General features: G+C 35.2%; 1 protein-coding gene across 4 annotated transcripts in view; it reads right to left on the reverse strand.

The window, feature by feature from the left end:
• The window catches only part of RBPMS (RNA binding protein, mRNA processing factor), a 98,522-nt gene that overhangs the window by 38,549 nt on the left and 45,689 nt on the right, over positions 1-14,284 (reverse strand). For all 4 annotated transcript variants that reach the window (XR_011919911.1, XR_011919910.1, XM_072405423.1 and 1 more), the window contains exon 4: positions 13,428-13,490. Coding sequence is in view for 2 of the 4 variants with exons in the window: in XM_072405423.1 (XP_072261524.1) it covers positions 13,428-13,490 (63 nt within the window). In the remaining 2 variants the exon portion in view is untranslated. The remainder of the gene's footprint in view (positions 1-13,427; positions 13,491-14,284) is intronic.

The following is a 14,284-nucleotide window of genomic DNA, read 5'->3' on the forward strand; positions in this document are numbered from 1 at the left end:
TAAAAACATGCATCATACATGAAACCTCACCATTGTTAGAAGAACAAGTCCAGTTGAATGTGGCTAACCACTACTAGATGTGTTGTACCTCCAGTTATTTCTAATATACTAAATTAGAGCTATAACTCACATCAATCTGATTTCACTGTAGTTAGCCCAATAAAGAAAACATTTTATATTGGTCTCAAAGGATTACTGAACCTTGCATTTTATAAAGCTTTTTGACCTGCGTTACTTAAATTTACAGAACATTTTATAGTCTGTATGGTCATTTTATTATACTAATATTAGTTAGTGAGACTCATAAAAAAAATAATAAAAAACATTGAAGTTACTAAACTTGTCTTGAAACCTCCAGTTATGTAAAGTATCACCACATAAATGATCATACATAAATTTATGTATGTTGGCAACATCATATCAACAAAATAACAAACACAAACATTTTACCTTTTTTAGTAATTTTTTAAAGCTTGCTAAATATATTGGTATTTTAATAAGTGGTGCTTGAGACTGTGTGGGAACAACTTCAATAAAAAAAAAAGCAATAATGTTGTAATATGGCAAAACCGGCCTCGGGGTATATTTACTGTACAATCCCTTATATGGATAGTAATAAGACATAGGAACAAGCTGTGAGCAGGTTGCCAATGTAAAATGATTTGTGACATTGCCAGGCAATTTACCCACAAACAGCTGCAATATTTCAAATGCTAGACTGAAAAATTAACATGCTCATAAATTAATTATCCAAACAAAATCTATGCAACAAAATATAGCCTATATAAAAATAAATCTATGGATTAATAATGCGAGGCATGTACATATAAACCAGATGTTTCTGGTATAAAAGAGTTTTAAGAGGATCCATACTCTTTGAAAGAACCCATAAAATAAAACATTAAAAATAAAACACATACCTATTTATTGTTTCATGGTGTCCAGCAATGTGTTGAATTCTGCTGAAGTCCTGTTACCTCTGCATCGTTTTTATGCCACCATCTAAAGTACTGACATTATTGGCTCTTCTGCTCATTGTGTACAGTGCCTGGCACATTTCACACATTGTCACCCCTGGGAACACTCCCAGCTGAGTTTATTAACAACCATTTAGCCCCATTGTTAATGAACAGAGCAAGGAGCATTTGTATTGTCCAATGCTTGTTATAGGGTGGAACGCTTTCCTCTGTGCAACTCTCAGAATAATGGTGATAAGTACAGAACTCATATACATCCATCGCTCCAGATTCTTCTACTTTTTCACATGTTTGGCATATCATTCCTTCCCATATGAGAGATAGATGATGCTCAAAATGAACAACTATTGATAAATCTGATATTTGTTCATTAAAAAAGCATCTAACAAAATCTAAAGGTAACCTTTCACACTGATTCTTGAATGCAACAAATGGTTTATCCTGACATAATATTTCTGGTGATTATCTATCATCCTCCACCATGTAAGCAGATCCCATTAGGCAACAAACAATTGTGCTCATAACAATGCATAAATAGGTGATCTTTAAACAACCTCGTCTGCATTCAGTGATCTGCTGAACTCTGAATGTAGGAATATCATTATGGTTTTATGTGTCCTTTGTAAATGCTTGTTCTATGAAGATAATTTTTAAACAACTAACATGTACAGTAGCTTCAATTTAGGGAGATGAATGATATGGAACTAGGACCCAGTGTAATGAAAACAGGAATGATTTATTTTGTATAAAACTGACCTTGAATTATGCTAAAGTATTAACACACAGTGCATTGACCTCCTCTGGAATCCCACTTAGTTCAAGTGTCCTAAAATACCGATCCCATTGTTCATGATCTTTTACAAACATACACACATTATACTAGATACATTTTATCTTAAGAAGCTCCCCAGTCCTCTGGAGAGAAGGGAGAGTTTGATATAACGTAATCTACTAATCAGTAAAATAATGAGACAGTTAGACTGTGGAGATTGAAGAGTGGGCATCTCTAGCACTCCATTATTAAGATTTATCAATTAAGAAGTTACAGAACCAGTATCTGGAGATTGCTTGTTTCTCCAAATTTAACCGTGAATAGTGCTTTGTATAATGCCCTTTAGTTTGCTTTAGATTTAACAGGCAGTCTGGAACAGAGTGGTTTCCATTAGCAATGGTCAAGGCCTGTAGGAAGAGACTACATATATATCATTGCCTTATGTGCATAGATGATACAATTGGTACATGTTCTTGTTTAAGGAAAAATATGTATTTTAGCTTACTTCTGTTCTTCTTGTACTAAAAAACCCATATGCATATACAATTCCATTTACCAGAAAACTTGGTGCAAAAGATTGGGTTGAGTTCCTCTTCTATAAATAGATTGTAATGAAAAAAAGGGGGTCAAGGTTTACTTGTGCTTTAACCACCCCATCCTCCTCTTCAACCTAACTAGAATTCCTCATCTTTTCCATATGACTTAAAATCATATTGTACCTATATTTTAACCTAAAAGACTATAGTGCTTAAAAAAATTGTAATATTAGTAGTTTTGATGCAAACTGTTAAAAAAATTACAAAATATTGTTATTATACCCATACTTTTCATTTCGTATTTTTGAAAAAAACTTCTTAATACGAAATGAAGCAAGTACATATTGTATTAATTTTGTACAATATGGTGGAACTTTTCCTGAAGGTTTAATAAATGTATGCCTCCAGTGACAGCAGACGCAGAATAGCTACCTTTCTAAGCTGCTTCCCCTGCCGGTTTTATATAATGAAAAGCAGAAGGAGAAAGTCACTGAATACCTGAAGATATCGCAACAACATTCACATATGGCTTCCTCTGGAGCAGACCGTGGAGAGCGTTGTTGTGGGGAATTAAAGCATTATTACGCTAACATCTTTAAAAGCTCAAGTGAAATGACTTCATTCATTTGGCAGAGTTTACCATAGCTATCAGGCTCTAAGGCAAATACAGCATTCCTGCTATCATTCTAAGCAGTACAGAACCATATTTGGAGGCTGATATCCTGTCTCACTTCACTTTTATCCTCTGGCATTCTCCTTCACTAGCATTTTAAAAAGAAGACTAAAAGAATATAAAACTTTTAGTTCAAAGTTAAAATTGATGTGATTGCTTACCGGGCACTATGACTCCATCCAAAATGTTCCTGTGATAAGATTTAGAGTAAACTGGCAGTCTATCCCTAGTTTATATCTTACTAACTGCCTTAAAAGCACTGACCTGGCAAGGCATGAAATGCACATCACTGAGATATGGCTTGTGGATAAAAAATGTTAGGTTGACTTTTCTTTTACTCAAGCCTCGGTTCCAGCACAGTAAATCTTCATTTTATAGAAAAAAAACCCAGACATCCAGGGAACTCAGCTAAGGAAAACAAGACATTTTTTTAAAAGTGGTAACTGGATGCTGCAGAATTTGTCCAGTTTCCATTAGTAAATGGAACAGTATAGCCATCTGAAAAAAAAAAACATATAGCACATCTCTGCAATACATGAGTATTTCACCATATTATATTACTATATGCAAGAAGTAGAGAAAATTATCTGCTGATCCAGAGAGCTCCTACCTTCATGTAATGAGCAGAAAGTGTGTTTTTTCACTGAAAATATAAGACATAAACCAGGGTTCTCCCTCCATAGACTACAGAACACATGCCCCCCCTCTCATCTCCTTAACATAACAGGCATATGTCAACAACCTCCACAAGAAAGAAAATACCTCAGCCCTGGCCTCTGACAAATTTGAGCACCCAGCTCTGCTGAAAGGTGCACCGCATGTCATGGAGGTTACAGGGGTTTGGCGGATTCTGACTTTCTGTTTTCACTACTTTCTGAGTCATAGACCTAGAACAAATATGCAGGAAGGACATTGTCTATGTACTTGTTCCAGGTCATTCACTAAAGGTTATCCAAGACAAATTGTTTTAAATTTTGTTTTGAGAAGACCAGGCAAGATTTCAAGCCTCTTTTGGGTTTTGGTTGCAGTCTGTGTTTCTAATGAAAACTAAAACACATTTTAAAATAGTAATTAAAATAGTAAGGAAAGGTTGCATTCTCTTTCTTCCAGTTCTATTAACAACCAAATCCCCCATTTAATTTACAGGTGTGACAAAGACAGAAAATAAAGGTAAATCTCCCCAACAGGGTTACAGACTGAAATAAAATTATATCCTCTATCCAACTCTAAGCCTAGAATTAGTTGGCCATTGGTTTTTCAATAGTAGGATGAAACCAAACAAGTAGTCAGTACAATGTAGCCTGTACCATATTATTACCACATGCCCCCAATCTAAAGCACATACAATACATGTAACACCTAAAAAGTTAAGTAACAACAACCACTGTATATAAAATATATTACTGTTGGACCTATAGCATCTTTTTATAACTATATGGCCATATACCAGCAATCAGAAGGCTGGCAGCAAGAAAAGCACACACTGCATTTATTTAGAGGAATAAAACAATGCATACATTATATGCATATGAGACAATCAAAAGTTATCATATATAATTCTCCCTGCATGCAAATAGAGAAAAGTAAAATGTAACTGACTAGCTGGGATTGAAAGTAGCCTAGAGTCCCCAAAAAAACTTTGTTTTATACATTGTTCTGCCCCTGAGCACTTTTCTTTTACATCTTGTATATAACCACTGTTCTTTACAATGGCATAATAAAAAAGCCCATATATGTGAAACATATATAACAAGTAACTATGTTCAGAAACTAAATGGAAAAACTTAAAAGATGCATGAAATTTCAATTTACATAATCATCAGAAGGAATAGTAATAACAAAGCCTCCCTTTCTGCTGATCATGTGGCCTCTGAACACTCCTAGTGTTACACACTGGTCTCAAGCATTATGGTTATTTTACGCTTGAGTACACAATATACTATATCCTTCAGTCATTCACTTATGAGTAAATTTCCATAATGCCATGTGACATAGATGGTCAGGCTTATATAATAATAGTCACACGTGCCGATATTGGATTGGATGATCACAAAAGTGATTCTTTGAAAAGGCACGCATCAACTTCAGACAATTTTAGGCGTTACAGAATAAATAGCTTAGTTCAAATCACTTATTACTAAATATCTAATGGTATGGATTATGTATGCCCATACAAAATTTACATGCCAAAACATAAAATGAATGTGCTTTTTTTTCAAATTCAGTTCCAAAGTCAGTCTAACGTCAGTACCAAAGAGGCCCCAAGTAAGTTTGGCATGGAAGCCCCAAGCCAGTTGTGCACAGGGGCTCACTGTTGGCTAAGTCCACCACTGGCACCAATATATTATTTTATAAAATGTGTATCAAGTACACAACAACATTCACATCTCCAAAAGTTTAACAGGATCACCAGGTTAGGTCAATCTCATTTAATAATACCTAGTGATTCTGCTATGAAACTTTCTATTATAGGGTGTTCTCCTGATGCAGACATTGCAGGAAAGAGTTGCCCTTTGTATTAACTACTTGCACAACTTTAAATGATTCTTACGAGTGATCTAGAAAAACTTCTGGATTAGTAAGCTGTTTTGGCACTTCGTGACCATTTGTAAGTCTTTTCGGCTCAATGATATACCAAGACTGAAACAATAAACAAGATATGTGAGGTTAATGTAACAGTTCATGAAAGAATTTTATGAGACTAGACATGTACATCAAGCATGAAAAACACTATGGAAGTGCCTATTTACGCATGCTGAGGATCTGAGTTGCAGAACATTTGTAATACATCATTAGATACATAGATACATGCTTGAGTTATACAATTAAAGTATTTTTTTTATCTTTTAGAGTGCTTAAACTGAACCTGTCAAAGTAACAGATTCACTTCTGTTACTTCCTATTCTTCCCAGCAAAACATACCTAACCACACTTTACTTCCCTGGAGAAAAAAGATATTCCGATTAGGAAAATGTCCCTTTCCTCCCACGTGCCAGTAGCAGTAGCTGATGGTTGGCTGTTTAGGTACCCTGTAAATTCACATGGGTAAAGAAGGAGAGTCCCCGGCTCTGTGCAAGTTTCAGTGTTGTGACCCAGAGCTTCCTTCAACCTTCTTCTGCATCCAAGATAGATTATGTTAATTGGAAAGGTGAGTCATTAAGCAAAGCTGGCTCTTGAAATGTATAGGAATAGTACAGACTTATTTTAAATTGAAAAGCAATACGCCTTTACTATATTCACATGGTGAGTCTAAGTGTTGTAATAGGAAACATTGCCTCCATGGCATTCCTGCAAATGTTCAACATTCTTTGCAAATATTTCACCAAATACAAATCCTTATTGATGAAAACCTATAAAGATTGCTAGGGGTGCTATAGTACATACAAATGATTTTAGGGCAACTTTAAGCTCCCTGAAGACTTTTTGCTGTAATCCTATTACGTGACTGAGGAGAAGAGGATTCTGTAAATAATGTCTACAGAGCAAATCAATAAATGCTTCATAGTTTTAGGAAAGGTTTTAGATAAATTATGATATACATAAATGTTCTTTATGGCATATCCAGTTGTAAAGTGTGTGTTAATCAGGATTATAATCGTTAGTATGTTTGATTTAATTTCTTACGGTATTATTAAACAAATCAGTTGTAAAATTTAAAATGCATGTAAAATGTAAAATGAAAGAGCATTTGTTGCAGGCTGACAATGCTTAGGCAATGCCTTGTGTTGTCAGCCTGCTGTGTAAACTCATTCAGCTGCCATTGAGTTGCATACCTTATAGAACTAATTGGAAGAACAATGGTGAACTGAAGGAGTAGACATAACAGATTAAAATTTCTGCAGGTAATGAGGAAACAGTGTCAGTCTGCAACCAGAATTACTTTTAATTACGTATTCACTAAAAACAAACTTTATCAGACAAATCGATACAATAAGCCATGACACAAATTTGGGGAGTAAATATACTTTAAGGAACCTGTAGTGTTTCTTTAAATATGCTTGTATTGTAAAACTGCTGAACTTCATCAATAAACCAGCAAAATTACAGGCATTACCTAATAGCATTACATCATCAGCATTATGTAACCCAACTGGTTTTATCCTAGCTTTCCTTACATTATTAGAAAAGTGAGTTTTTGGTGGGCGTCATGTCTGTTCTAATAACCACTCTCATTTCTCCATAGCCCCTAAACAGATTCAGACATTTCCATTCTAACTGTAAGTTTCCAGCAATAGTTTAGTTTGTCTGGAGAATGCCAGTTCTTGGTAAAGACACAGCGAGACCCATATGTGTACCTTACAATGATGATTTATATTATAGCTTATTTCTATTATATCTAGAACTGTTAATTATGCTTAAGAACAGGACCTGGCGGTATGAGGAAATCTGCCCAACAGGGACAGAAACTCAGTTTCTTTCTGCTCTATTTATAGCAAAATAAAATTGGCAAAATAGTAACAAAAACATACAAAAAATACATTGTTGTTTTATCTTTCAAAGGATTTACATTTTGTCCATCCAGTTTTGACCTTTACAAATCCCTTCCAGCTAGCAGGGGCAAAATTGTGACCTAACTCTCAGTGACCCCCAAACTCCAAGCCATTTTAGGTAATTATTTCTTTAATTCAAATAAAAAAAAATATGGATTTTATTAAAAATAGAAAACAGAAACATCTTTAATTAGTATTTTATGTCTACAAGAATTTAGCTTTAGGTTCGAAGACTTCCTATTGAACAGTAAGAATCTTACAAGCTTTTAAATGTAATTACAAAAAGTAGAGTATACAAAGTATAAATCAAAAAATATAAAACAATGAATTTACCTGCAAAAGCGCATTTAAAACAAAATATCTAGATAGATTTATCTTTCTATCTTTAAGACTCTTAATAAAAAAAAATTGTATAGTTACAGCAAACTGTATAGTTTACTTTTCTTGTGTCAATCCGAGTGCACTAATCCCAGTTGTTTGGTTTTATTTAGCACAAATGCTGAAAAAGACATTTCACACATTTCATCAACATGTAGAGGAAAAAAAAGCACCACGTGGTTTAGAAAATACTTTTTTCTGTCATCATAAAACTTCAGCAGAGAATGTGCTGAGCACAAGGAAAACACCTGTAAGTAATTGTGGCTAAAATATGTGTGGGCCAAACCATAATTATTGTCTTCATGGAGACTAAATGGATATCTGAACCTCTAGATCCTGAAACAAATTGAATCCCAGACTGGTGATTCAACGCTTGTCAAAGTACAATTAATCTAGGTGCAGGAACAAAGTAAACAGCACAATATTGAATTTGATTTGCATTTTAGTCTGTAATTATGCGTTTTATCTGTAGTGATGACACTAAATAGTAACAGTATTATTTTAAAGCCTGACTCCATCTATATTGTTTTATGTTTTATAAGGTGATGTACAGGGATAAGGTTTGAGTTTAATACCACAGTGGGTTTGTTTTAAACTTGGACAACCTTTAAAACAGTTTACAAGCTAAATATTGTCTGGGAAGCAGCTGTATGCAGTGGGCAGTGTTCCCATTGGTTGGTGGTTTTTAGGGGCATGATATACATTTTTGTAGAGCTTTTATTATGGCTATGTCCCTACTGGGAATACTCTTCCTCACTTTCTGTCCTTGTGATACCCCACATATCAGGGTATACCATGACATGTACAAGTCCAAATAGCACACATACCTCTGCAATCTATAGTTTGGGTGCAACAGGTAAAAGGTACAACAGAAAATGATAAAAAGGTCATAACTCCCAAAGTTATCTTAAAGATTCTTGTTATTTTGAACATAATAACAGACAGTAATCTAGTGTTTTAGACATGTGTAGCAATAGAAGATTGCAATCATCTGAAAGGGCTTTTGACAAGATTTTTGAATGTGTCTGTAAATGTATGGCTATTTAGTCAAAAAAGCTCAAATTACTGATGTTGGAGATAAAAACATGAGTCGCAATCGGTGTTCCAAAGATGCTCAAATTTGGTTAAAGCAGAAATAAATCCTGCGGATACTCACCTGTTCCCATTCCCTAGTTTGTGCCACCTTGTTCCACCCTCTTTTTGTCCGCATCTCGATCTTCAGCCATTTTGATTGGCCAGGCCAGGTTGTTGTAACCCCACGTGCCTGCACTTATTCAGTACCGGCACCCACAAGGGAAGCCAGGTTTGCTGAGTATCCTGGCAACAAACAACATTTTGACAGATGGGCAGTGATCAAGTAGATGAAAAATACTCATTGTAGAATGGACATCACTTGTCCCTTTCTGCAATAATGACCTGCCTGATGCTAATTTTTAAAATGGAAATTTAGTTTTAAGGTTGGAGATTGTGTAGGCTACTTAAGGTCCTTTGCACCAAAGTGGTCAAACCATATCTTTGTAAAGTCTTTGTAAAGTGCACAGAGAAACAGCTATGATAGAACAGAAAAGGCCCTTTCCCCAAACTGTCGGCACAAGGCTGGGCATAGGTAGTTGTGTAAAATGTCTTTCTATGCTGTAGTAATAACAGTACCCTTCACTGGAAACATATGAACGTCATTATTTGGAGGGGTGTCCACATAGTTTTTGTCATATAGTGTATTTTGTTTTATTTGAGTATGACAAATGGTGAGCAAGCTGATTATATTCAATACGAAAAAAACAAAGCAATCGCTCAAATTTTCACGACACGTTGCAAAAGGTTTTTCACTTAGCTAAACCTTTGTGGGATTTAAAACAAGCAGTGCTTTGGCATATGTCCTTCTAAACATATGTATTGGTTTACAGAGGAATATAGCTTGACACTTGGCAATGTGTGAGACGTCAGGAAAGAGTATAGTGGAAAAAAGGTATAAAACAGCATTACAGCCTCAGTGTTGGCAAGACTCAGAGCACTTTATTCTGACTGATGACACAAAATATTCCTCACCAAATATACTATAGTTATCTATTATAGTTGTGTTTCTGCCCCAGGAATAGCAGCATTCAGTCAATGGATCTTGTGTATAAAAACCAGAAGACAGAAAATTAAAAAAAAAAGTCAATGGAACTGATTGTTTTTAACATTTCAAGCATAGAAAATGGTTGTTGGTTGAGCCAAATGTCTACTTTTACTAATCGAACTGAACACATGAATGAATTAACAAGTCATCATGAGCTGTATTCCTTAAACATGGTTTGAGAAAAGGTGGTGGGATTTGACAGCCTTTTATGTAGGGGGTGCTTAAAATTTGCCAGTGCTAGGACTTTATCAAGCAATGAAGGTCTATCCAAATGAATCGTCTAAAGCCCAAATGAGCTAAATACATTTCTGATGCAACAAAACAAAACATGTGCAAAGTCTAACAGTCTTTTTATTTTAGCAGTCGTAGCCCCAGTAGAAAGTTCTGTCCCTTGCAGGAATGCTGAAGAACAGAACCAGTCTCTCTGTGTGAGGTCTCCCTGATGAGGTCCAGCACCAGATGAGGTCCAGTCCCTGCCCTGGTAACACGGAACATGAGCTTGGGAAATTCTAGCTCTGGCTTGGTAGAGGGTGTGCCAGACCTCCCCAGACAGGCCGTTGCTTTCACACAGTGTGCAAGGGGATAATTCTACTTGTACAACTTTGTGGATAGTTTGATTTGGGCACCGACATTTCAGTTGGGCTTTAGAGCATAAATATCTTAGTTGCTCTTTGAGTCAATTACTACAGCCTTAGCTCACCTCCTTTTTTTTTAACTTTTGGACAAAGAGGGAATTGTTAGGGCCTTAATTTATGGGCGTAAATTTGAATTAGTGTAAATTTAGCATTTTTTGGTTCCTTTTCAGCCCAACCCCGCCCTCTATCAACTTGGTATTTACATTTAAAAAAAAATGTTTTTTGTTTTCATTACAAACCTCAGTTTAAAGTTATTTATATCACATGTGATTTTCTATGCAATGCTTTGCAATGATACCGGGGTTGATGTCAACCTGAAGAAGTGGGAATTTCTATGCAGGCTTTATTTGCATGCAGACTGTCCTAAGTACTACCCTATGATGCTAAGCCCCCAAGCATAAAGGAACTGCAATCCAAATAATAAAAGAGACAAGCTAGGGGCATAAAGGCTGATGTTAAGTAATAATTTGGCTTGCTGCAGCTTTTAATGCATTGCTGTGAGAAGCTCAGAATATGCAACAAAATCTCAGTAAGTAATTTTAATACCAAAAAAGAGTCTGTACAAGTAGGCAAGACTGAAGGTAAGGCCATGGTTCAGCTTTAATCTCCCTGGCATGTTTTTATTGTTGGCTATTCTGCATGGGGAGATATCTGTTCATTTCTCAACCCACTCACTGGTGCCACTTGGTACATGGTACTTGGTAACTTTCTGCTAGGGACACTGCAATAGAAAATAAACTTTGGTTTATACCTTTTCTCAGTTAACCAAAACTATAAAAAATAGCTAAATGTTTGATTTATACCAGCTTAGTAAATCTGATTATCTGAATTACTGTATAGTCTTTTCAGTGATTTTTTAGTAATATTTCTAATAAGAGTACCTAGGCTATAGTGCAGCTTGGGACATTTCATGATAATAAAACTTCATAGTCCAACTGTCTCTGCCTGCATTCCCTTGCTTCAATTACCAATATGCAGAGTCTTCTTTATTACAAATAATGATACTCCATTCAGACACCACACTCTGGTTTATCTCTTGTACTTTTCTCATCTTAGTGGTAATGGCAAGTTTCAGAAAATGAATCTAGGTAAAGACTTTGTTAAATTCTATGTCTCAGTCACTGAGAGAAATGATTAGTCTATTCCAGGCAAATATCAAAAAAAGTCTCATTTTTGAGGATGAGCAGTCTAACAATAGTTTTCAGTTAACCCATAAAAAGAGGTGTATTGTTATAATTCTATGGAAATAATATGTCTGTTTGTAAGCTCTTATACCCCTGAGTATGCTTTCCTTACTTTGTAGTATTTACAGCAGTTTATGACTGCATATAACTTCATCCTATTAATTCTATAAATTACACACTTCCTGTCCCACAGAGGTTAGGTTCATTCTTTACTTTATCAATGGAGGCAACCATTGTTGCCACTCAGACCTAAATACTAATATGTCTATCTTTGTTTATCTCCGTAATATAAAAGGTGATTGGATTAGTAGTTTACTACTAGTACTGTTTGGCAATACAAATAGGCATTTTCTGTGCTTGCTGAAAAGAAAATAATGCACACACTAGCTAAAAAATGTAACATTATATATACGACGTTCTTGGGTTTAGTTATATTTGAAGCATGACCATTTTGTTTGCAAGGGCTGTGTTTGGAATTTTAATCACCAACTCTTTATGGTATGATGTAATACTGTGAAGAAAGGTGTCTATGTATGATGAAACGATTTTGCATGCAAAAGGACCAGTGATGGACCAATAAAAAAAACCCTATTTTTGGAATACAGGATAAAACTAAACTAATTAATATTGATAGACTTGCCCCCTAGACATTCTACTCCAGTATTATGGACAAAGATATTTATTGCTGGCTAATACTTCCATCAGAGTGACACAATGGTAACATACCATTTAGCAAAATTATTATAGGTGCTTCCATGCTTTTCTACCTAGATGAATATTAGATGTCATGGAACCCTTATCAAAGACGGTGGTGTGTTTATTATTATGTATATTATTAGTATATTATGGGACAGACAGACAAGATTCTGGTGCAACAAAACATATACAAGAAATAGCAATGTTTTAGGGCACAGAGACGAATAAGGGCTATTTTAAAGTTATTTACTGCATATGTAAATACCTAAATCTGTATGATCTGGGCACACTTTAACAAAAGTGTATCTATTTTAGCCATGAGATTATCATTTTTAAATCTCATTAAACTGTCAAGGCAGGCTACATGTTATGTAGCTTAAAATGCTGTATAAATGAAACTGACCAAACTGAAAAGCAAATACTGTCTTAAAAATGTGTTTTAAAAATTTATTTTTTCCAAATACAGGGTATGTAGTTCCATCAGAACATTCACAGCATTTGGTATAATGGCTTATGCCTGCAATAATATTCTCTCATTCCCTTAAAATTGACAATCCGTAAATGGAAGAAAGTTAAAGAACTTTGTACGCTTATCAAGCGACCACACAGTCGTTCTTCAAAAAAATAAAAAAAAAAACTCAAAAAATTGAACTGAAAAAAAGAACTGCAGGGAGAATTTTATATATTTGCACTTTGCTATAGTAGCTTTGCGACTTTGAAACTGGCAATACCAACAGAACTCCATAAGAGGGTTTAAAGGAAAGCCCGACCCAGTTGAAGGCCAGTTTCTCCTCCAATCACTGAGCTCTGTCTGCTTCATTCAGCAAAAACAGTTTCAACCTGCTCCTCTGTTCGCATACTATGAATGGGATGGCTATGGTTTGAGCAGTGAAGTGTAGAGTAAGGGAGATGTGATTATACTCCAACATACATATATATGGTATAAAAATATCAATGTATTACTCACATTTAATGCATTCTTGGCAGCTTCTGCTTCCGATCGACTATCAAAACTTACAAATCCAACAGGCTGAAAACAAAAGTTAATGTCCTATTAGACAGAAAAAGCAGAATTTTTGGACAACAAAAACACTTACATAGAATATAGAAAATAAACAAAATATTATTTAAAAAACATTTCCAATGTATAGTGTGTATGATGAGAGTTGTACAATGTATAGACATATAATGTATAGTGTGTATGATGGTTTATATACAAACAAAACTTCACATACTGTTAGCAGAGTTAGGTCTAGTTCACACTTGAATAGGTTTGCCAATAAGAGGCAAAGTGCATTACCATGGTCTAAAAAAGTTTGCCAGAATCTGTGCAACATATACAGTGGATATTGGGGACAGGGGCATATTTTCTTAAGAAAGCTGGTTCTTACATTTAAAGCACAATGCCCAGGGGTCAGTTTGGGTTGGAAACTTTCTGCTGTCAGACTACTGTACCACAGAAATATGAGCAGCACACTGTCTCAGTAGTTCATATAAATAACCCACTCACAGGATTTAAATCTTCATGTTATTGGAAAAACCTAAAAAGGTAAATTGTTGTAGTTATCCAATATCTAATTGCCCTCTATATTTTACTGGATCTTCTGCATATATATCCTCTGAATTAAAGTTATGTTGATGCGAGTTACAGATCGGAAACTTGGCAACAACTAGATTTTAGATAGGTCTGACCCATTCATGTCTTTTTGGAGATTTAAACATGTGTCCCTGCGGTGCTTTCTGATTCATCCAGATACCATCACAATGATGGTTTATCATTGGAATAAACACATGGTTGTACTGCATATGTTTTTTCATCATCTT

This window comes from Pyxicephalus adspersus, chromosome 3, assembly GCF_032062135.1.
Source record: "Pyxicephalus adspersus chromosome 3, UCB_Pads_2.0, whole genome shotgun sequence".
Taxonomy (NCBI): domain Eukaryota; kingdom Metazoa; phylum Chordata; class Amphibia; order Anura; family Pyxicephalidae; genus Pyxicephalus; species Pyxicephalus adspersus.